At 43.3% G+C, this 22,143-nt stretch overlaps 1 protein-coding gene across 6 annotated transcripts in view; it reads right to left on the bottom strand.

Annotated features, from left to right (window-relative positions):
• The window catches only part of CIITA (class II major histocompatibility complex transactivator), an 89,615-nt gene that overhangs the window by 19,364 nt on the left and 48,108 nt on the right, over window positions 1-22,143 (bottom strand). For 5 of the 6 annotated variants that reach the window (XR_012896117.2, XM_025183390.3, XM_014572276.4 and 2 more), the window contains exons 7-16: window positions 20,249-20,332; window positions 19,137-19,283; window positions 17,537-17,677; window positions 17,340-17,399; window positions 7,950-8,057; window positions 7,272-7,340; window positions 4,460-6,170; window positions 4,176-4,349; window positions 2,980-3,051; window positions 974-1,054 (exon numbers count right to left, since the gene is read on the bottom strand). Coding sequence is in view for 5 of the 6 variants with exons in the window: in XM_025183390.3 (XP_025039175.2) it covers window positions 974-1,054; window positions 2,980-3,051; window positions 4,176-4,349; window positions 4,460-6,170; window positions 7,272-7,340; window positions 7,950-8,057; window positions 17,340-17,399; window positions 17,537-17,677; window positions 19,137-19,283; window positions 20,249-20,332 (2,647 nt within the window). In the remaining variant the exon portion in view is untranslated. The remainder of the gene's footprint in view (window positions 1-973; window positions 1,055-2,979; window positions 3,052-4,175; window positions 4,350-4,459; window positions 6,171-7,271; window positions 7,341-7,949; window positions 8,058-17,339; window positions 17,400-17,536; window positions 17,678-19,136; window positions 19,284-20,248; window positions 20,333-22,143) is intronic. The other variant, XM_075899296.2, reaches the window with a different exon arrangement.

Here is a 22,143-nt window from a genome sequence, read left to right as displayed (position 1 = left end):
TTCTGTTCAGCAAAATACTTGTCTTTCAAAATTTGTCTTTGTTCCAAATCATCAAAAAAAAAAAACCAAGAATTTGAAAGTTCTCTTTAAGAAAATACAGAAAAACATTTTGGTCAGCTGAAAAGTTGGATTTTGACAAAATTCATGTGTTTAAATTTAGACTTTTGTTGAGTAAATTATGTTGTTACAAAATACAATTAAAATAAAAATATTTGAAAAAAAAATTCTGACAATGTTAAAAATGTTGAAACAGGATATTTTGACGATTTGTTTTGTTTTGTTTTCTTTAATAACAAAATTCTGGGAAAATAAATGAAATTTCACAAAGTGTTTACATTGCAAAAGAATGGCATGTTCTGACCAGCTCTAGTTCTAATTCCAGCTCTGGCTCTGACTTTCTTTGAGAGTTTGAGGAAAATCATTCTGGGCTAGATCTGAGAACATTGCTTGTGGAAATGATAATCACAGACAATTCCAATTAAATCAGTGGGGTTGCACCTGTGTAGCGAAGAGTAAATTCAGCTAATATGAGCGGCAGAATTGTTTATGCAGAATTTGGCATCAGTAGGTAATCACAAAGTATGACTTTATTTTGCACAAAATATATAGTAGATATGTATCTGACAAGAATTCATTATACAACACTCAAATTCCTATTAATTAACAATTTATATAGCATTTTCAATCAAGGATCTCATTCAGTGTACGTGTGGTAATTAATTACAGGTCACAACCACCAAGCAAGCTAAGTAGATTACGTCTACTTTATCAGAAAGGTTATGGGATCTGTCCAAAGACACAGCAGATCTGTTTAAGGCCTTAACTTCTAGTCTGCTACTCTATTCAAACAAATAGTTTGTAAGGGTTACCTCTTTTAAAGCAGAAAAAAACACTCCCCTGTTTGCTTGGAGGCTGTTTATTGTTGAGTTTCACCCACCACTATTCATGGACTGATGGGAAAAGTATTACTCACTCTAAATGCTGAAGAGATGAGAATGCAGCAAGAATATCAACAAGCTTTAAGAATCCCTGAAGCCCACAGACTGGACCCAGCCTGCAAGGGAAAAAACAATGATAATTTCACAGTACAGAAACAGCACATGTTTTTTAATTTTGTTACCAGCATCTTTTTTCCATACCACAGGCAAGACAATGCTATCATATTTAAGCAAAATTCTTCATTTCCTCATTAACTGTGCTTAAGAGTTAACGTATAATGTGGCCCAACAACATTAAATCAAATACAGCAAAGGTGTATGCAGGAGAAGTTTTGCCCATATTTTCCTCTAACTTCTTTTTCTTTGTAACATGTTTTTCATTCGTATATCCAGCTACTTCAGATTTCTCATTTTAAATGTTTTAAACCCGATCAAGGTAATTTTTGTTTCCCCTCTTCTTAAAATAAAATTCTGTCACTGTATGCATGCAATTCCCATTTCAATCAATGGTGACATTCTGATTTATCTTACACCAGAGTAAACTGTAAACTCCATTGACTTTACAAGTTCTTACCCCAGGAAAGAGAGGAAATAGGGAGAGAAAACACTGAGAATTCAGAGGTGGTGCCAAGCAAAGGGAAAGAGGCTAGGCTTAACTTTCAATTATATGTTGGCAGTAGGGATTGGAAGGGGAGGGGTCACATGTTCTCTGTAACTCTGACTGATGTCATTTTTCTGAACTTTATGCTGTATTAACTAGCTCAGTAGTGCTACATTGGTATAACTGAGAGGCAAAATCAGCTCCCAACAAAGATTTGAATGTAAACATCAACTGCATCTGGCTGGAGCAAATAGCATAAGGCTGATTCCCACTGAATGTTTAAGTGTGCTTAAGGTAATCATTCTTTCCAATTCAAGACTATTTCTTCTTATTCCTTTATCAGAAAGAGGGAAGCAAATAGTTTTCAGTCAGCAGTTTCATACTGACACACTGTATTTGCTCAGTCATCACGACAATCATCTCTAATAGAGGGCTTAATACAGACACTCATTCATGCCAAAAGACTTCGGGTGCATCTACACTGTACCGTTATTTCAAAATAACTAGCGTTATTTCAAAATAACAATGTGAGCATCTACACAGCCATCCCGTTATTTTGAAATAATTTCAAAATAACGGACGGCTTCTTTAGAAATCTTTAAACCTCATTCTACAAGGAATAATGCCTATTCCAAAATAGCTATTTTGAAATAAGGCATGTGTGGACACTCCACTTCTGCTATTTCGAAACAGCCCTTCACCAGGGCCATTCTGAGTTATTCCTCCCCAGTGCCTCCTGGGGCTTTAAATCGAGATAGCACATCTACATTAGGGAAGTCTGCCTACGACTAATTTTGAGCCTTCCCTGCAGTGTAGACGTGCTATTTCAAAATAATCTATTTTGGAATAACTATTCTGGAATAGCTTATTTCAAAATAAGCGTGCAATGTAGACGTACCCTTAGATGGGAAAGTAGAGCACTTTTGTGCAGGAATCCTTTCCCAAGCAGTTGGGTCACAGTGTTATACCGTGTTTTAGCTAACACAGACACTGAGTAATGATGCAATGGAGCTGGCTTAACATGCATGGAAAGGGACAGCATTTGTTTGTGAATCTCTGGGTTACATGACTGAAATGTAGCATGAATGAGAAATGGAAAGTGACATTGCTAATAATGAAGGAAATATCTTCAGTGTATTTTACAGCTCAAGGAACAAGATCCGCAACAGGTATATGTCCGCATAGCTTTGTTAAAGTTAATGGGGCTATGCTGATTTACAGCAGATGGGGCTATGGCACTACGAGATTCTGGTTTGTGCCCATAAATTAATAAGCCTACTTTAGGTCAGAAAAATATAGATAAAATGGGGTTTACTTCATATTTTTACCATAAACTTACTTCCATGTAACTGTAACAAATTGTAGCTAATGTACAAGATTATTTTAACAGTCTTAAATGCTTCAGAAGTATTTCAGCAAATGGAGAGGGGTGTTACTTACGCAAATTCTAGTTTTCTAAGGTTTTTGATAGCAGGAATTTCATAAAAATTGCAGCCAGAGGCATCTTCCATGCTAAATAAACCATAATGGAATAATTGTATGTATTAGAAAAAGTTTTACACTTGTAGAAACACTAATTGCTTAACAAAGAATACCAGATTATGTGGAGCCAGGTTATTAGCTATAAAGGTTTATTAGAAATAGCATTTACAAAACAAAGCATTGTTTGTTCTTTCAGGGTGAAGAAAGTATAAAACAACAGAAAAAGGATTTTAAAACTACTAGTATAGACAGTCCATGTGTATAAAGACTTAGTTAGGCCGATCTTACCCCAAATTGCTTTGCTCAAGAGACTAGGGAACCAGTGTGTTCTGCAGCCTTTTTTATCCACCCAAAGCACCTCACTGTCTTTTTTATCCACCCAAAGCTCTTAGTTTGAATTTTTCTCATTTAGATCACTCTTTGGTTACCAAGTAGAACACTGACTCCAACCCCCTCACTCCCCCAAAGCTAAGTCACATGATGGGCTTAGTGTAGACAGATGTAAAATTTCAAAGTGAGTGACAGTTGCATTGTCCTTTAAATGTCAGTAAGTTGGGGGCTATTAGGAGCTAATGTCTTGAATTAATCCTTCTAACCATATTACAAACAACAAACAGATAGAACATTCAATATTCACAAAATACAACAAGTAGTCCTGTCTCCTTCACAAAGATCAGAACAATGATTTGCACGCTCAAAACTGTAATTAGCTCTCTGGCTGGATCAGCTGTGAGGCCAGAACCCAGGACCTCTGGCTCTGGAAGTACAAGCCTTTACCACTGGAGAATAAAAGACTGGCTCTCTTAGCTCGCATACAGTAGCAGACTCTAGCCAGCCTGGAGCAGAGTCACACAATGTAGGAATGTATAATTAAAAGGGATTAGAAGATAAGGGATTTAAAAAATTATAGGCAAAAACGCTGAAGAGGAAAAAAAATCAAGCTGTTAGTTGGCTTCTTTGTGGGCCTCCACCCTACATTATCACTATGTATTACAACAGAAGAACATGGGCAGAGTAAGAGAGCATTTCCTGCACCTACTTGCCCCGTGGACAAAGAGAGAATTTCACACTCCTGGACTGTTATCAAATCAGGGTCTTTCATAAATTTAGTAGCACTTAAATATAATTATGTAATTAATTTGATAGGATCTTACCAGTGGATCACTTTCTCTTGCATATGTACCAGGTCAGAAAGATCACTAATGTCCTTCATTTTTTCTGCCTTAAAGGGATCAATACCAAATTTCTCAACTGAAATCCTCAGCAGCTCGTATTCCTTTGTTTCCTCTAAGGACTCCCAGAGCCTGACTACATCGCTAAGTGAAGCCCTGTAAAGAGGCAAAACACATGTTTGTTGACCCATGTAGAGTCCATACCCTTGCATGAAAGGGTCTGTCACAGCATAATGCTCATAATACAATTACAAGTAATAACTAACCTGAATGAGATCACATTCTTTAGGCCAGACAGGTGTTTCAGCCCTTGTAGGTTAATACCACTGTTCCTCAAATCCAAGGAAAACTCCTTTTGTGATCTTTTTAAAATAAAATGCAGCACATAGACATCTGGGGGAGTAAGAGGAGTGCCCAGAAAAGAAAGTTCAGGTTTCAGCCTTAAAGCCACATGCTGCAAAAGATAGCTGTCCTGTGTTTCATAAACACAGTGGAACAACTCTAGTAGCTTTTCTGGGTGGAGTTCACTTATCTGTATTTTTTTAATATATTTTAAGAGTGTTTTCTGCTTCTTAGTTATGATTTTCCTTCTATGCTCATCTGAAAGAGAGCAGAGGTAGGGATCGGGCTGGAGGTACAATAACCCAGGCAAGAATCGAGGCACCAAGTCCAACCAGTTGTGAGGCCTTTTTTTCCTGGATGGTAATGAAAGGTACTTTGTGAGGCTTTTATCCTTGATCTCTTCTGCAAGCACAAGATGAACTGCACTCAGAAAATTTTGGATAACATAGTCTGAGAATGCACTCCCAAATTCTTCTTCCCCATTCCCCGAATGATTTGGGAATGTAAATGGCAACAGTAAGCCATATTTCAGAGCAAATTCCTTAACTTCTTTAGAGGGAAAAAGGCTGCTCTTCAGGGCATTTTGGTTCTTTTCTCCAAGATACCAGGCTACCTGAGCTAGCTTGGTAATGTGCTGTTGATTTTGTATGGCTGTCGCATCTGTTTGTGTAGGCATTAACTTTTGCTGGAGGTATTTTACAAAGAGGGTGGTAAGTGTTGAAGGCAGATCTTTGTCTCCCATTTCAAACATCATCTCACAGAAAAAACAAATGAATTTACATATGACAGGGCTGTAGCAATGGCTGAACAGATATTGACAATCTTTGATTGATTTCACTGCCTCATCACAGTATGGTAGCCCTTCAAAATATCTGGCTATATATGATTCTATCTGTTGTGGTATGAACCCTACCATTTCAATAATCTTGTCCACTTTGGATAAATACTGACTAAATTTATCTTTGGGTCTTGCTGTTAGCAATAAAGTACAACCACTGAGTATCTTCTTCTGAAAGAGCCCTGCAAAGAGCTCCCTGATGCTGTAGCACTCCTTATAAGATTGGCAGTCTGAGTAATGTGTAAAGCCATCATGAACCTGCAACTCTTCAAAACCATCGAAGATGAGTAGGACTTTATCAGGATTTTTCAGTATGTACTCAAAGACTTTGTCACTTCCCTCTCGGGGTTTGACAAAGAGTTCAAGTAGCAGATCCTTCAAGCTGTATTGCTTCTCCGGTAGGCTCAGTCGTCTGCACTCAAACCAAAAGACAAATTCAAACTGAGAAAACTTTCCATTGGACCAATCTTGGCAGATCTTTTGAACAAGAATGCTTTTACCCATTCCTGCCTTTCCCAAAACTACAATGACTTTGGTCTCTAGTTCTTTCCCTCCTGGGACTTGAAATATCTGGCTTCTTTCTATAGCTGCTTTTTCCTTCTCTTCTAAATTGTATATTACCAGCTCCTTCTCCATCACCTTTATGAGATTTTTCCCACTCTTTATTTCGGTTTGGCCTTGCATGAAAGCCCCATCAATGTAAAGTTGATCGAGAGTCACTTCACGGTCCATGGCCATGAATTTGCACACATCTTGAAAATAATCTTTAAGTGATGCACAGAAAGCTTCCACTGGCTCTAAAAAAAACCAAAAGCACACGTGAGCTAAAGAACCAAGTATTTGAAAGGAAATGCAGACTCAGCATAGCTTTTAGATATTTGAAATATGTATGTTATAATGCTCTTCAAATACATCAGCATTCTGGCCCCTGATAGTTTTCAGAAAATATTTAGTTCCTAAAATATATAAATGATTGAATTCCTCTCAGAAAGTTTTGAACAGCTCCATGACTGTTGTACAAGACATTTTCCCCACTACAAGCAGCTTATTATAGAGCAGAAACAAATATTTTGGTTTTCCACAGAGTTTGAAAAACAATGTAAGGTTAAGGGGTGAGACAGAATATTGGCTAAGCCAGAGCTCTGCCACTATAACCTGGGGCTATGTCTAGACTGGCATGATTTTGCAGAAATACTTTTAGCGGAAAAGTTTTTCCATTAAAAGTATTTCCTCAAAAGAGCGTCTAGATTGGCAAGGATGCTTTTGCGCAAAAAGTGCTTTTGCGCAAAAGCATCCATGCCAATCTAGATGTGCTTTTGCACAAGAAAGCTCCGATGGCCATTTTATCCATCGGGCTTTCTTGCACAAAAAATTAAGGTGGCTGTCTACACAGGCCCTCTTGCGCAAGTATTCATGCGCAAGAGGGCTTATCCCTGAGCAGGAGCGTGAAAGTATTTGCGCAAGAAGCACTGATTTTGTACATTACAAAGTCAGTGTTCTTGCGCAAATTCAAGTGGCCAGTGTAGACAGCTGGCAAATTTTTGTGCAAAATCTTGCCAGTCTAGACACACCTTGGCTGAAAAGGCTGATGGCAAACAGATGAGCAAGCCTAGGCCTAAAGGGCTATTAGAAGCAGCTGTGAACCTCATTAGGGAGAGGCAGCCAATGGGGATGAGCCAGAAGCCATGGTGTGGCTGAGAGTGTGCCCCAGGCAGAAAGAGAGGCTGGCTGAGTTTGCTGTTATCCAAAAAGCTTTGTAAATAGAAGGTGGTGCGAAGCTGATAATAAATGGCACAGGTGACTGCACCAGAGAGGGTCTCCGGCTGATTTGTGGACCAGAAGATGTCCCAGGGCAAGGGGCCTGAGCCAGTACCTTGCCACAGGGGATTGAAACTTACTTGGCCTTTTGAAAATTTGTGCCGAAGGAACATCAAGAATTTGTGATATCTCATTGAATATTTCTTTCCCTGGAGGAAAACAAATACTTTATTTGAAAAACAGACTCTTAAACATTCACTGATTGAGCTTTTCTAATTTCAGCAATGTGACTAGTTAAATGAGTTTGAACATTGCCAAAACAATTGATGTACTAACTTAAAGAAATATTTGCCCATTTCAGTGATAAAAATCACGCAAATCATATCATTGTGATAGACAAAAGACAAGGAAATTCTGCAGACACTTCACTTGATATTCATCATTTGGTGAAGTTAATTATTGTAGCTATTGCAATGTTACAGAAGAACATAACTGTTCTAATACCCTACATGGAACAGGGTTGTGGAGAAACATTAGAACACTATTCATGAGACCCACCACCCCTTTCAAATATTAGCATAGTGGTGGAAAATATGTTCATACTTAAGACTTACTTATGTAATAAAAAGGAATAGCCTCAGAGTAATTGCACAATTGTAGTTCGAGTTGTGTAGTTAGTCATTTAGGATGAGCATTATAGACAAATAACATCCTTGTGAAAACTCATTTCAGGGATCCACTCTGTATTATGCCATACGTACAAAGTATTGTAATCGCAAAGTAAGTGTATAGGGGTTTTTAAATTGTGTAGTATCTACCTGCTTGATCAGTCATAGCTGCAGTCTCTGGCCTGTAAGCATAGGGGTCCATGGAGGTGTTTTTGTCAGAAGGTCCCAAAATGCTTTGAACAGCCAAGTCCACTTGAGCTGAAACAATGCATTCAACAAGCTATTCATACAGTTAAGGAAATGGTTATCAGTATTATTTCTTAAAGACAGCAAAGAGCAGACAGAATACTAAGGACTCTGGGTACAGCTAAACTGGGGGGGGGGGCGGGTTGGAATACTTGTTTTTGTGGAAGAGCAAATGCACTCTTTCGGAAGCCCCTTAATTCCTCGTTCTACGAGGAAGAAGGGGGCTTTTGAAAGAGGGTGTTTTCCTGACATTTGACCCAGTCTAGACGGGCCAAATGTTGGAAAAGACTCTTTCAATAAAATAATCGGAAAAATGTATGCAAAATGCGGAGTGCATTTTGTGTACCTTTTTCTGACAAAACCTTGTAGTCTAGCTGTCCCCAGATCTATGTCCTCTACATAGGTTTAGTTAAGCCAAAAGTTCTGAGAATGTCTTCTAATATAATTTAAAAAACTATCCATTCAGGGAATCAAATACTGACTCTGAGGCTGTGTCTAGACTACATGCCTCTGTCGGCAGAGGCATGTAGATTAGACACATAGGCAAAGGGAAATGAAGCCGCGATTTAAATGATCGCGGCTTCATTTACATTTACATGGCTGCTGCGCTGAGCCAACAAACAGCTGATCAGCTGTTTGTCGGCTCACGCGCTAGTCTGGACGTTCCCCCTGTCGACTTCAAAGCCCTTTGTCGGCAGCCCCGTTATTCCTCGTGGAATGAGGTTTACCGGGGCTGCCGACAAAGGGCTTTGATGTCGGCAGGGGAACATCCAGACTAGCGCGCGAGCCGACAAACAGCTGATCAGCTGTATGTCGGCTCAGTGTGGCAGCCATGTAAATGTAAATGAAGCCGCGATCATTTAAATCGCGGCTTCATTTCCCTTTTCCAAAACAACAAATCTACATGGCTCCATCGACGGAGCCATGTAGTCTAGACATACCCTGAGTGTACACCAAAGCCTCCTTTAAAACAAATGGAAATTCCAGTGAATATAAAAAACTGCAGTACGTTCTTACCGCATTTTCTGAATTGTGATGTCACAATGAACATAGCTGAGCAGGACAAAAATTCCTATCAGTATCTAGAAATGCAGGTTTGACCTCTATGGTCTGAACTTCTGGAGTCTGGCACCATCTGTGGTCCTGCATCCCTGAGGGTTCTCACAGGGAAACGCCAGCCCCTTGCTCAACGATTCCTACCTCACCCCTCCAGAGCTTCTGGAGCATTGCAAGCTCAGGGGGAGAGGAGAAAGGGAGGGGAAGAAGTGGGGACAGGGGATGCACAGGGGAAGAGGCAGGTATGAACACGTAGTTTGTGGCATTCTGGGATCTGAATCTCACCTGCAGTGGCCTGCTTTGCATTGCCTGTGGTTCCTGCTGACACAATTAATGTGAGCCATGTTAGTAATATTATTGAGTCCTATCATTACTTTAAAGCAGTGGTTCTCAAACTTTTTGGCCCATGGACCACTTGGCTCAATGTAAACCTTTCTGCGGACCACCAGTTGCTAATGAAAACTCACCATTAATTACACAATTACTCCCAAGCCATTTTGCTAGTGCTGCAGATAGGGAGAATGGTTTAATTTAAATTATTAAACAGATTAAGCGCTTTAACTTTCTCATGTTAGTTTATCAAACATTATTTTAAATAAAATAAAATATTAATTTGTGTCCAACACGAAAGGTTTCAATGTTTTCTTTATGACAGGCGTGGGGAACCTTTTTAGTGTCAGGACCCACAGAAAAATCAGCTGGGGACCACATAAGTGAGAAGCAGAAAAAATTCCTTCCAAACCCCCCAAGCCTCACTGATGTGGCCTCCAACTGAGATACTTCACTCCTCTGGCGCTCCAGCCTCCCGGGATGAGGGAAGGGGCAAGGGCAGGGAGGACTGAGGTTCAAGTCTTCCTATATGCCAGGTTTATTTTTCTGGGGTTCCAGAATCAGTGGATTTTATGGACACCCTTAGTCTGTGGGGTGCGGACAAAAATGAGGGGTTCAGTGTGGGACATGGCTGCCAGTGAGTGGGATAGGGATAGGGGGCAGAATCTGTGAGGGAGGTGGAGTGCCAAAGCAGGCTGGGAATAGGGTGTCTGGCTAGGAAAGAAGGTGCAAAAGTGGACTGCGGGTAGGGTGTCTGGCCAGGGGCAGGGAGTGCTTGTGGCTACAGCTGGGGGTCAGAGTGGCTGAGGTGATTCAGAGAAATGGTGGGTAAGGTGCCCCTGGGAATAGGGCTGGGGTCAAAGTGGTTGGGGGGGGGGTTCAAGGAAATGGAGAGGCAGGGAGGCTGGGTGCAGTGCAGCAAGGCAGGGGTGGATGGGTAGGTGACCCTGGGGTATCCAGACCTGCAGGGGATGGGGTCCCACAGGGGTCCAGTCCATGGCACCCTCGGGGGCCAGGATGCTACTCAGCTCCTTCCCCCAGACCGAGTCCCCATAGGTGCAAAGCCCAAAGGGCCCCAAGCCCCCACCTGCTTCCTGCGTCCCAGCATCCTCAGTCCCAGCATCACCGCCTCTCACCACTGTCAGGTGCAGCGCAGCCCAACCTGCTGCCAGCGAAGGAGGGGGTGCTGGCTACTTGTGCATGATGAGAGTCTGTCCCACCTGGCTTAGCCCTGCGCAGCCCAACCTGTTACCTGCCCTGCAGGACCAACTGCGGGATGTGCCACTCTTACCATTGCAGCAGTGCTCCTCCACGCATAGCCATGTAGCCTGCATGTGGGGGAGGAGAGGGGGGAGTTTGCTTTCTTCACCTCCCCTCCTGCTGGGCAGAGCTGGTACTGCAGGCTCGTGGCTGCACACTGACCATGAGGCTGTAGCACCAATGTGGGCTCCCCGCTGCATGAGGGGGCGTGAGCTCCCTCTGCGAACTACCTGGGAGGTGGCTGGGGAACACTAATGGACTTTGAGAACCACTGCTTTAAAGAGTAACCTCAATCCAATTTCCTTAATAAAGTGACAGGCAAGGGGTCAGTTGATCACAGTCTATAAGTACCTTCCATAGACAGCAGAAATTTCATAACAGAGAGCTCTTCAATTTGGCAGACAAAGATATAAAAAGATCCAATGGCTGGAAATTGAAACTAGACAAATTCAGACAGGAAATAAAGTACAAATAAACAGTGAAGGTTTGAAACCACTTATCTGTCACTGGCAATTTTAAAATCAAAACTGTATTTTTTTCCTTAAAAAAGCTGCCCCAGTTCAAACAGGAATCAATTCAGGGAAGTCCTCTGGCCTGTATTTTATGGGATGTCACACTAAATGACCACAGTGGTGACTTCTGGCCTACCATTTATGAATCAATGGAAAACTACAAAAGGCTGTAGATCTTTTGGGAGCCAAAAACTCTAGCTGCATTATCTAGGTGGTGGATAAATTAGCAGTTGTTCCTTTGTACTCTAAGGTGTACTGTAGGAGCTCCACCAGCATCTCCCGGAATAGCCTAATAATCAGCTTTGCTTTCCAGGAGACAAGAACTATGGCAGCAGCACCAGGAAACACCTTCACTGCCCCGAGACATCAGAACCAATCTCAGCTCAATTTCTGCAGGGGAATGGAGTTCACAGCTGAAAGGAGGTATGATGGATGACTAGGACAGGATAAAGCAGAAGATTAGGTAGTGGGTAGGAACTGACTGCAGGAAAGGATTAAACATAGGAGTGAATGGGAGAGGTTGTCTCAGAAGGCGTCTATAGCCTGACATATAAAGAAGGATTAAGAAGTACAGGTTGAACTTCCCTAAAGTGGGACTCACTTGTCCAGCAACATCTGTGAAGAGAGAGTACCATGGAAGATGGCAGCTAGAAGATTTGTGGGCTGGTAGGTTAGCAGACTACCAGCAGCGAGCTGCCAGTGGAGATGGGAGCCTGGCGCACAGCTGGCAAGACTAAGGGACCAGAGCAGTGGGGTTGGCAACTGCGCCAGAGCTGCAGGGGCAGGGGAAAGCAGCTGTTGTCAAGGGGGACCAGAAATGACCTCTCCTGGTCCAGCAAAACTCCTCATCTGGGACCGGGCAGGTCCTGAGTGCACTGGACCAGGGAGTTTGAAATTGAAACGAGGAGTAACGAGGCGTAACGAGGAGTAACAGTAGTTCAGAATAGGAAGCCTAGTCCGAACTACCTAGTCCGTGCCGCGTGTAGCCGCGCGGCACGGAGTCCGCACTAGCGGACATTTAAAAATGGCGGCGCCCGGCGAGATGCAAATGAAGCCCGGGAAATTCAAATCCCGGGCTTCATTTGCAACTCCGGTTGCCTACATTACCACCCTAGTTCGAACTAGGGTGGTAGTGTAGACATACCCACAGTCAAAATTTGGAGAAAAGCTTTTAGTAAAAAAGGGTTGACTTTTTGTTGTTGTTGATGATGATAAACCATGTTAACTGCCAGTTAACTTACTCTAATAAAGCAGTTAATGTACAAACCACCAACACAACTCCTGAGAATGATAGGATAAGCTTTAAAGTATGATTCTCGATCCATAGGTTAAAGAACCTCTGGGGGTTATTGTGACATCCATAGGTTAAAGAACCTCTGGGGGTACATTGCTGGTTGCTATGCTGGGCAGTGGGCTGTGGGTGACCTCCACTGGCTGCTGTCTGTAGCACAGCCCAGCAGGGCAGGGGATGTGTCATTATGCAAAGGGGGCTCCAAACCTGTCTGACCTGCTATCTCCCAGGGAGTGGAACAATGGGACGAAGGGGAGTGGAGCCCTGGCTGGGGGCAGGGCTGGAAGTGAGTTAGTTAGTTTCTGGCTGGTATCATGGAGGAAGCAGCCTAGGGAAAGGGGCTGGAATTTAGGGGCCCAGTCTCCCCCATCTCAAGGGGGGCTGAGGCATCCTAGGCCTGCCCTGTAACCAGATTACATCTGTACTATGCTGTATCCGGGAGAAGTAATAAACACTCTATATGCTACTGGCTGGTGCAGTCTGTCCGTGCCATAACGGGGGTGCAGGAGATGAGAAAACCCCAACACGCCGTCACAGTTATGCAAAGGATTTGGTCACTGGAAACACAATACTCGGTAGGTTTAATGCTTGAGTAAAAGAGACAGTGCTGCCTAGTGTCCTGGACTTAACTGAGCTGTTAAAGAAAAGAACATAAGAACATAAGAATGGCCATACTGGGTCAGACCAAAGGTCTATCCAGCCTAGTACCCTGTCTGCCGACAGTGGCCAATGCCAGGTGTTTCAGAGGGAGTGAATCAAACAGGTAATGATCAAGCAATCTCTCTCCTGCCATCCATCTCCATCCTCTGACAGACAGAGGCTAGGGATACCATTCCTTACCCATACTGGCTAATAGCCATTTATGGACTTAACCTGCATGAATTTATCTAGTTCTCTTTTAAACCCTGTTATAGTCCTGGCTTTCACAACCTCCTCAGGCAAGGAGTTCCACAGATTGACAATGCGCTGTGTGAAGAACTTCCTTTTATTTCTTTTAAACCTGCTACCCATTAGTTTCATTTGGTGGCCCCTAGTTCTTATATTATGGCAACAAGTAAATAACTTTTCCTTTTTCATGTTCTCCACACCACTCATGATTTTATATACCTCTATCATATCCCCCCATTAGTCTTCTCTTTTCCAAGCTGAAAAGTCCCAGTCTCTTTAATCTCTCCTCATATGGGACCCGTTCCAAACCCCTAATCATTTTAGTTGCTCTTCTCTGAACCTTTTCTAATGCCAGTATATCTTTTTTGAGATGAGGAGACCACATCTGTACGCAGTATTCCAGATGTGAGCGTACCATGGATTTATATAAGGGCAAGAAGGTATTCTCTATCTTATTCTCTATCACTTTTTTAATGATTCCTAACACCCTGTTTGCTTTTTTGACTGCCGCTACACACTGCGTGGACGTCTTCAAAGAACTATCTACGATGACTCGAAGATCTCTTTCCTGATTAGTTGTAGTTAAATTAGCCACCATCATATTATATGTATAGTTCGGGTTATTTTTTCCAATGTGCATTTCTTTACATTTAAAATCCACATTAAATTTCATTTGTCATTTTGTTGCCCAGTCACTTAGTTTGGTGAGATCTTTTTGAAGTTCTTCACAGTCTGCTTTGGTCTTAACTACCTTGAGTAGTTTAGTATTGTCTGCAATCTTTGCCATCTGACTGTTTACCCCTTTCTCTAGATCATTTATGAATATGTTGACTAGGATTGATCCTAGGACTGACCCTTGGGAAACACCACTAGTTACCCCTCTCCATTCTGAAACTTTACCATTTATTCCTACCCTTTGTTTCCTGTCTTTTAACCAGTTCTCAGTCCATGAAAGGCTCTTCCCTCTTATCCCATGACAACTTAATTTACATAAGAGCCTTTGGTGAGGGACCTTGTCAAAGGCTTTCTGGAAATCTAAGTACACTATCTCTACTGGATCCCCCTTGTCCACATGTTTGTTGACTCCTTCAAAGAACTCTACTAGAAGTAACGGAGGAGGAGAAGGACCTCGGAGTCCTGGTTGATTATAGGATCACTATGAGCCGTCATTGTGACATGGCCATGAAAAAGGCTAATACGGTCTTGGGATGTATTAGGCGAGGTATTTCCAGTAGGGATAAGGAGATGTTAGTGCCATTATACAAGGCATTGGTGAGACCCCATTTGGAATACTGTGTGCAGTTCTGGTCTCCCATGATTAAGAAGGATGAATTCAAACTGGAACAGGTACAAAGAAGGGCCACTAGGATGATCCGAGGAATGGAAAACCTGTCTTATGAAAGAAGATTCAGGGAGCTTGGCTTGTTTACCTTAACCAAAAGAAGGCTGAGGGGGGACATGATTGCACTCTTTACATATATTAGAGGGATAAATACCAGGGAGGGAGAGGAATTATTTAAGCTTAATACCAATGTGGACAGAAGAACAAACTGGCTAGTAGGAAGTTTAGACTTGAGATTAGACGAAGGTTTCTAACCATTAGAGGAGTGAGGTTCTGGAACGGCCTTCCAAGGGAAGTAGTGGGGGCAAAAGATCTATCTGGCTTCAAGATGAAACTAGATGGATTTATGAAGGGGATGGTTTGATGAGATAACATAATCTTGGTAACTAATTGACCATTCCTTATCAGTGGTAAATAGGTCAATGGAGGGATGATAGAAGTTACTATAGAGAACTTTCTGGGTGTCTGGCTGGTGAGTCTTGTTCACATGCTCAGGGTTTAGCTGATCGCCATATTTGGGGTCAGGAAGGAATTATCCTCCAGGGTAGATTGGCAGATGCCCTGGAGGTTTTTCGCCTTCCTCTGTAGCATGGGGTACAGATCACAGCTGGAGGATTCTCTGCATCTTGGGGTCTTCAAACTATTTGAAGGCTTCAATATCTGAGATATAGGTGAGAGGATTATTCTAGGAGGGGATGGGTGCAGTTCTGGTCTCCCATGTTTAAGAAGGATGAATTCAAACTGGAACAGGTACAAAGAAGGGCCACTAGGATGATCCGTTGTGGATCATCAAGAAGGGCCACTAAGATGATCTTCTGTGGCCTGCATTGTGCAGGGGGTCAGACTAGATGATCATAATGGTCCCTTCTGACCTTAAAGTCTATGAGATTAGTAAAACATGACTTCCCTTTACAGAAACCATGTTGACATTTGCCCAACAAATTATGTTCTTTTATTAGGGTATGTCTACACTACAGCATTATTTCGAAATACCTTATTTCAAAATAATTAATTTGAAATAAGTTATTTTGAAATAACGCATCTACTCACAAAATGTATTTCAAAATAGCATTTTGCTTTTTCGAAATAGCGCATCCACACTGAGTGGATGCTGAATCACATTTAAGGCCGGCTGGAACCAGGTCCGGCAGGGGATCAGGTCAGGAGTTACTTTGTGTGGCTGCTGCCTGAGGCTATCTGAGGCCTGTGCTTAAAGGGACCCCCCCGGACAGCCGGTTCTCAGCTTTCCCTGATTGCTTGCCTACCTCGATGAGGGACAGGAAAGCATTTTGTCTCTGCATGCTCTTATTGCCCTCACTCGGGACACCACAGCACTCTGCAACATGAAGCCAGAGCTGCCCCTGGGCACTCTGGTGCTTCTCATGGATGCGTTGCTGTGAGCCTGGCTGCAGTTTCTGAAAGCTGCCATCCGGGAGGTCCATCGGGGAGCTGTCAGTACCCAGGAGGCCCTGCAGGAGAGCTTCCACCCTGAGGAGCAGTAAGAGCCTCCCTGGCCTGCCCCACTGGAGGCTTGTGCCTCATTCCTCTCTCATGTCCTTCCACTTACCCCTCCGTAACCCCCCTTCCTGATATCAAACAAAATACATGTATTTTCATGAACACAAACTCCCTTTATTTAACACAACGGGGGGGGGGAGGGAGAATGAAACTCCGGTGAGACTGAGGAAAGGAGGCAGGAGAGGGGAGAAGAGAGGGTGGGAGAGGGGAGGGGGAAACCTGGGAGGAGGGAGCTGGAAGGGAGAAGCAAGGGGAAGAAGCAGGAGGGGAAGCTCAGCGCTCAGGGTTGGGGTTCTTGCCGGACCAATTTGATTTTCATGCAAACCTGCTCCTGGGTTCACATGTGGCCTTTGGTGGCCAGGCTGGCAGCTATCCTGCCACAGATGGCCACATTCCTCCATCTAGTGCAGAGATCATGGCTTCCCCCCTAAACCTGAATAAGGTCCATGATCTCCACCCTGGACCAGGAAGGCGCCTGCCTTCTCCAGGCCCTGGCAGGCTTCTGGGAGCTGGCAGACTGCTACTGGGGAGCGGCAGAGGGCTGGCTGCCAGTGGCTTGCTGGCTCATGTTTTGGGGCCACTGGGTCAGGGGCAGTGACAGCTGGTCTGGGCTGGCAGGCTTGGAGCTGGCACAGGCACTGTGGCCAGAGTCTACCCCTTTAAGGGCTCTGGGGAGGGGGAAGGGAAAGGAGTGTTTTTGGTTGAGGCTGGAGGCCACCAGGGCACCCTGGGAAGGCTGGAGGCCCCCTATTTTGATATAGGTGTCTACACAGCACTTATTTTGAAATAGCTATTTCGAATTTAGCATTATGCCTCGTGGAATGAGGTTTACCAAATTCGAAAGAAGCATTTCTACAAATGGCTTTGTAGATGCTAGTAAAGTTATTTCAAAATAAAGCTGTTATTTTGAAATAACTTTGCTTTGTAGACATACCCTGTGTCAGCAACATTAGCAAATGCATGTAATTTTGTTTTAGGAAAAACATAAGTCAAGTGTGCAGGAAAGAACTGGAGTTTGCATATAGAGAAACAATCTACTGTCTCTGTTGTTACACTTTCAAAGATACAGGGCAGAAGAATGGACATCCTGCACTTACCAGCCAGCGTTGTGGGGAAATCCGATGACATAGGTAATGTTTCACTGAGTGAGGAGGACACTAGAAATAAAACAAATAAGCTAATAGCTTTCTGAGTGAAACTACAAACAATTGTGATTAGGATTTATGGTACGTCACTGATAAAACTGATTTTACTTTCTGCCTCTGAAAAATGGCTGAACCCCTACCACACTCACCTGGATATATTATAATATTGGATGCGCCATTCCATGCAGTCAAATTAATTATTTGCTCAGGAAGAACTGTAAAGCTTGATATCACTTGGATGCCTTTAGCACCAACAACAAGACAGTCTGGGTTGGAATTTCCAGAAGACACTGGAATCAAGAGTTATAGAGTTAGTTTTTGAGCACCTGGATCCAGCCCTTCCTGCTCTCAGTGGTATTCTCTTTGTACACAGAGAGACATACTGTTTACCGCATATATAAAATAATAAGGTGATGCTGCTCTTGGTGGGGTTTGTGACACAGAAGGTTAATATGCATAAGGCTACCGGACATAAGTGAACCTGTTATGAAGTCTGAGTCTGTTTCCCTTTAAGTGGTTATAACTTACAAGACTCATGCATTACCACAACCTTTCCAAGTGATTATGCTCACAGCGCAGCAAAGAAGTATCTAGTCCAGAGTTTAGTCCTAGAGTCCAAGTGTTTATTCTGATGATGCAATGCTTGTTACCTGATCACCTGTCACAGCTCTGCAGCAGGTAGGACTTCTGCAGAGCTGGCGCTGTGTTAACTAATATCAGCTACCTAATGTCAGTTTCTCAGTTGGCTCCAGACTCAGTACCGCAACTCCTAAAACTCGCTGGCTCAGCAGATTTTGACAAATACAGGAGTTGTACAAATCATAGAAAAACTAACTGAGCCTCCAAAGCCTTTCCCAGGGACGCTGGCAGAAAAAAACAAAGTCAAAATGCAAATAAAGACCTGCTCAAGTACTGCTTTTATAGTGACCATTAATTTTACTACATATTGCACTTCTGTAAACCAGGAATCTCTGATCCAGCAACATCCACTGTCTGGCAGGACCATGGATGTTCCAGGATCACAGAGTCCCCACGCGCTGCAGGGGGTGGGGGAACCCAGTGCAATGCAAGGGAGGCCTGGGAGCCTGGCCCGATGCGGGGTGGAGGAACGGGATGGGGAGAGCACAAGGTGCCCGGACCAGCTGGAGATGAGAACTGGCATGTGGCCCAGCTGGGTTGCGGAGGGCCGTGGGAATCCAAATGTGCGCAACCCATCTGGGCTGCCTGGGAGAGCCGGGGAGCCCAGCACACATCCCAGCTTGGCTGCCACGTGAGCTGAGAAGCCCAATGGGGTGGGGCTGACAGTAGGGGGGTCAGAAATGACCTTTCCTGGTCTTGCAAAATCCCCCATCCAGGACCAGTCAGACCCCGCAGGTTCTGGACCAGAGAGGTCCAAGCTGTAACTATCATAGAATGAATTAAACAATCAGTTTCTGAGTGCTGCATTCAAAGGGATTTTCACTCTTGCTCTTCCTTGGACTGAGCAGAGAAAGAGTAGTTTCTGAATGAGGAGGGAATCCCTGCCTCTCCATCTTGTGGGAATGAAGTGAAGGGGGTCCAGCTTTAAGGCCCTAGTTGGACAGGAAACAGCTTTCCAGCAGCCCTTTGCAACTGTATGAGGTACAGAGACGCCCTACCAGCATTGTGTGGAGGAGATGGATGCATGCTACAGTGAAGGGTTTGGCAAAGAGTTTTACTGTTTCTCTCTATTGTATAAGGGTAGAAAGCTGTAATTAATACTGTACATACCTGACATCACAACATTTTTTCCATTTGGACTTATATTGGTAACAGAAAACGGCATGTTCAGGTAAGACGAAGAGGTAGAGTTAGCTGGGGAGCAGTTCAGAGGCATTGCCACAAAACTGCCATTGACTGGAGACCTGGGGGACTCCACTTTGAAAAACAAAGAGTATTAAAGGATGTTAGTTTTTTACAAAAGTCAGACAGATCATAGAAGAACTTGCAGCCGATGACATAAGTCACCCAATTAATCAAATTAGCAAAGTATTTTGAGCTGCCAAAAATTGGTACCTGAAGTCTATACTGAGTACAGACTTCATGTAGCACAGCTAATGTGGCTGTAGAAATAGAGTGTATATGTCAAAGTTTCTTCAGGGTCTTCACTAGTTTAAAAGAAGAGGTTCAGAGTTCCTGGCCTGTCTTCCTAAATAGCTTCAGGCATGTAAATATGCAGACTCGGTGTAAATTATTACCAAGTATGAGGTAATGAGCCAATACGATAGCTTGTTGTGCTCAGTTTCCTAGACATGGTCCACTGCCTTATGTGCTGCACAAGATCCAGGAAGCCGCAGATGGTAAGGCCCCACATTTTGGCTGCCTGCCTAGGTCTTACTGGGCTAGTCAAGGTAACCAGGCTTCCTTAGATAAACAATAACAATCTTTCTTTAGACAAATGAAACCATTTCTTGTGCCTGCCTGAATAACAAACTTGGTAACTTATCAGGGGTTTAAAAGGCATCTGTCTTGCATAGAGTATTTGTCCCACAGTCAGGTCCTTCTTGTGTATTACTCTGTGCAGCACTTATTAAAGCAATTAGAAATAGCTTTAAATGTAAGAAATATTTGTCCTTGTTTATTTTGAAATGATCTGCTAATGATGCACAGGTGCAATACTGTACGTTTTGCTGACTGCAACACTTCCAGAATGTTTGGGCTAGTCTCTAGTACATGGTGACAATAACAATACAGTAGGATTTCCTTGGAATCTCAGCTGCACATAATCAATATATAAATAATAAGTAATAACAACAACTGTTTCCATTTTATTTAGAACTTGGGTAAAGTTGCTCTCACTTTATCAAATGCAAAAGGTTACTAAGCATTTTCAAGGTGCTTACCTCTATCCTGGCAAGTGGCTCTTATATTCCCAACAGCTCTGCTGTCTTCTGTACATACTCCTTCCTTCACCCTCTTTGCTGCTTCTGTTAAGATGAAGAGAATGACACTGAGCGCAACCTCTATAAATTCCACACAAATATGTTCTACTTTGTAAAATGTCAGTGTTAGTGATACAAAGTGTGCCTTGGATTGCACACTACTGCCCAGGATCTGAGCCATGAGGACTCTGGGACATCTTTTTGTTATGAGCATCAATAACATTTAGCACTCCAATCCTCAATGGAGGATGTGTGCAAAATACATCCTTCTAAATGCAGGCAGTAAAAAAGAAATTATGTGCATGGTTTAAAGTCAATACTGTGGCTTAATCCATGGGCAATTTATATGTGATCCAGGAGCTTCTGTAAAAATAAGGAATGTGCTACCCAGCTACACTACAAATAGCAGGTAACCATTCATCAAGGACTTTATTAAGTTTTTCAAGTCTGTCAAATGTGTCCCATATGACGGGTGGCACAATTCCTTTGCATTGTTCACAAAACTCCAATAGATACTGGCCCTTTCAAGAGACAGGGCCATGCTTCCTGAAGTAGGAATCCTGCTATCCTATCACTCTCTCACTGGGCTTCTGGACTGCCAACACTGATATGCACAGGCCTTGGAAGCTTGGTACCTGCAAGAATTTCCCTCTGGGAGTCTGTAAGCAGTTTGCAATGAAGCAGTTTCTTCAAAACAATGTATGCAAAGAGGCTCCTAGCACTCAGAGCAATGGATTTTAAACCTAGTGACTTGACTATTTCTGGCCATTTACACAAGCTCCTAGATAGATAGGTTGTAGCCTTGGTGTCTCCCATTCTCTTGGGGACCAAGCTGTAGCCTGCTTACTGCAGACTCTGCCTGGGATCAGTCTGTGTTAGCCTACAGCAGGCAGTAACTCTCCACCACCTCTCCACATCTGCCGGGCAGATCTTTTAATTTGTCAGTGTCCCTAACCCTAACCAGAACCCATATCCTCTTCCACAACCCAACTCCTGCCCCAGCCCAGTAAAAGTGAGTGAGGGTGGGGAACAGCAAGAGATGGAGGGAAGGAGGATGGAGTGAGTTGGATGGAGAAGGGACAGGGCAGAAGATGGGGCATGAATGCTCCATTCTGTGTGCCAGAGAGCAACACAGTGTGCAGGAGATTCTGAGAGGGAAGGGGCGGAACAGAGATGAGGCATACTGGGGTGAGGGGGTGGGAAGAGGTGAGGCAGTGGGAAAGTAGGGATGGTAAGAGGTGGGGCAAAGGTGGGATCTTGAGGGAAAGGATGAAGTAGGGGTGTTGCTAGGGCTGAGCAGAGGTTGAACACCCCCAGGGAAAATTGGAAGCTATCCCTGTGCAACTAATCTAGCACATCCCTTTTGCACACGTGCACACACACACACACACACACACACACACACATCGTAAGAAGTAACACAGATATTTCAGTTTTCTCATCTGCTAGATGAAATCAGAAATGTTTGATTGTATCTCGTAGGCCTTCTGTTGTTAGTGGAGTTCTTCATTCATTCAAACGATGGATGCCTGTGCTTTTGGAACAGTACTATCCAAGTTCTACCCTGCCATCATGCATTTCCAAGGTGTGCAGTACTATGACCACTGATGTATCTAGGAGGTCATAAGTTTGTTACAATATCAATTAAATTTGGGTTTACAGATTAATGGCAGCATATGGCCCCTAACACAACCTGTACATCAAGCTAGATAAACCAACTACCATGCATCACCATATCAATGCATCCAACTTTTTGCAGGTGTGCAGGAGCTACAGTACTTCTGTTTAGTACCCTAATAGCGTGCTGGACATCAGAACAACAGAAAAAGTGCACTCAAAATCCTTCAGCTAATAAC

Source organism: Pelodiscus sinensis, chromosome 15 (genome assembly GCF_052426305.1).
Source record: "Pelodiscus sinensis isolate ZL-2025 chromosome 15, ASM5242630v1, whole genome shotgun sequence".
In the NCBI taxonomy this organism is placed as follows: domain Eukaryota; kingdom Metazoa; phylum Chordata; order Testudines; family Trionychidae; genus Pelodiscus; species Pelodiscus sinensis.
The sequence above is the reverse complement of the archived record's forward strand: the minus strand, read 5'-3'. Positions and strand labels throughout refer to the sequence as shown.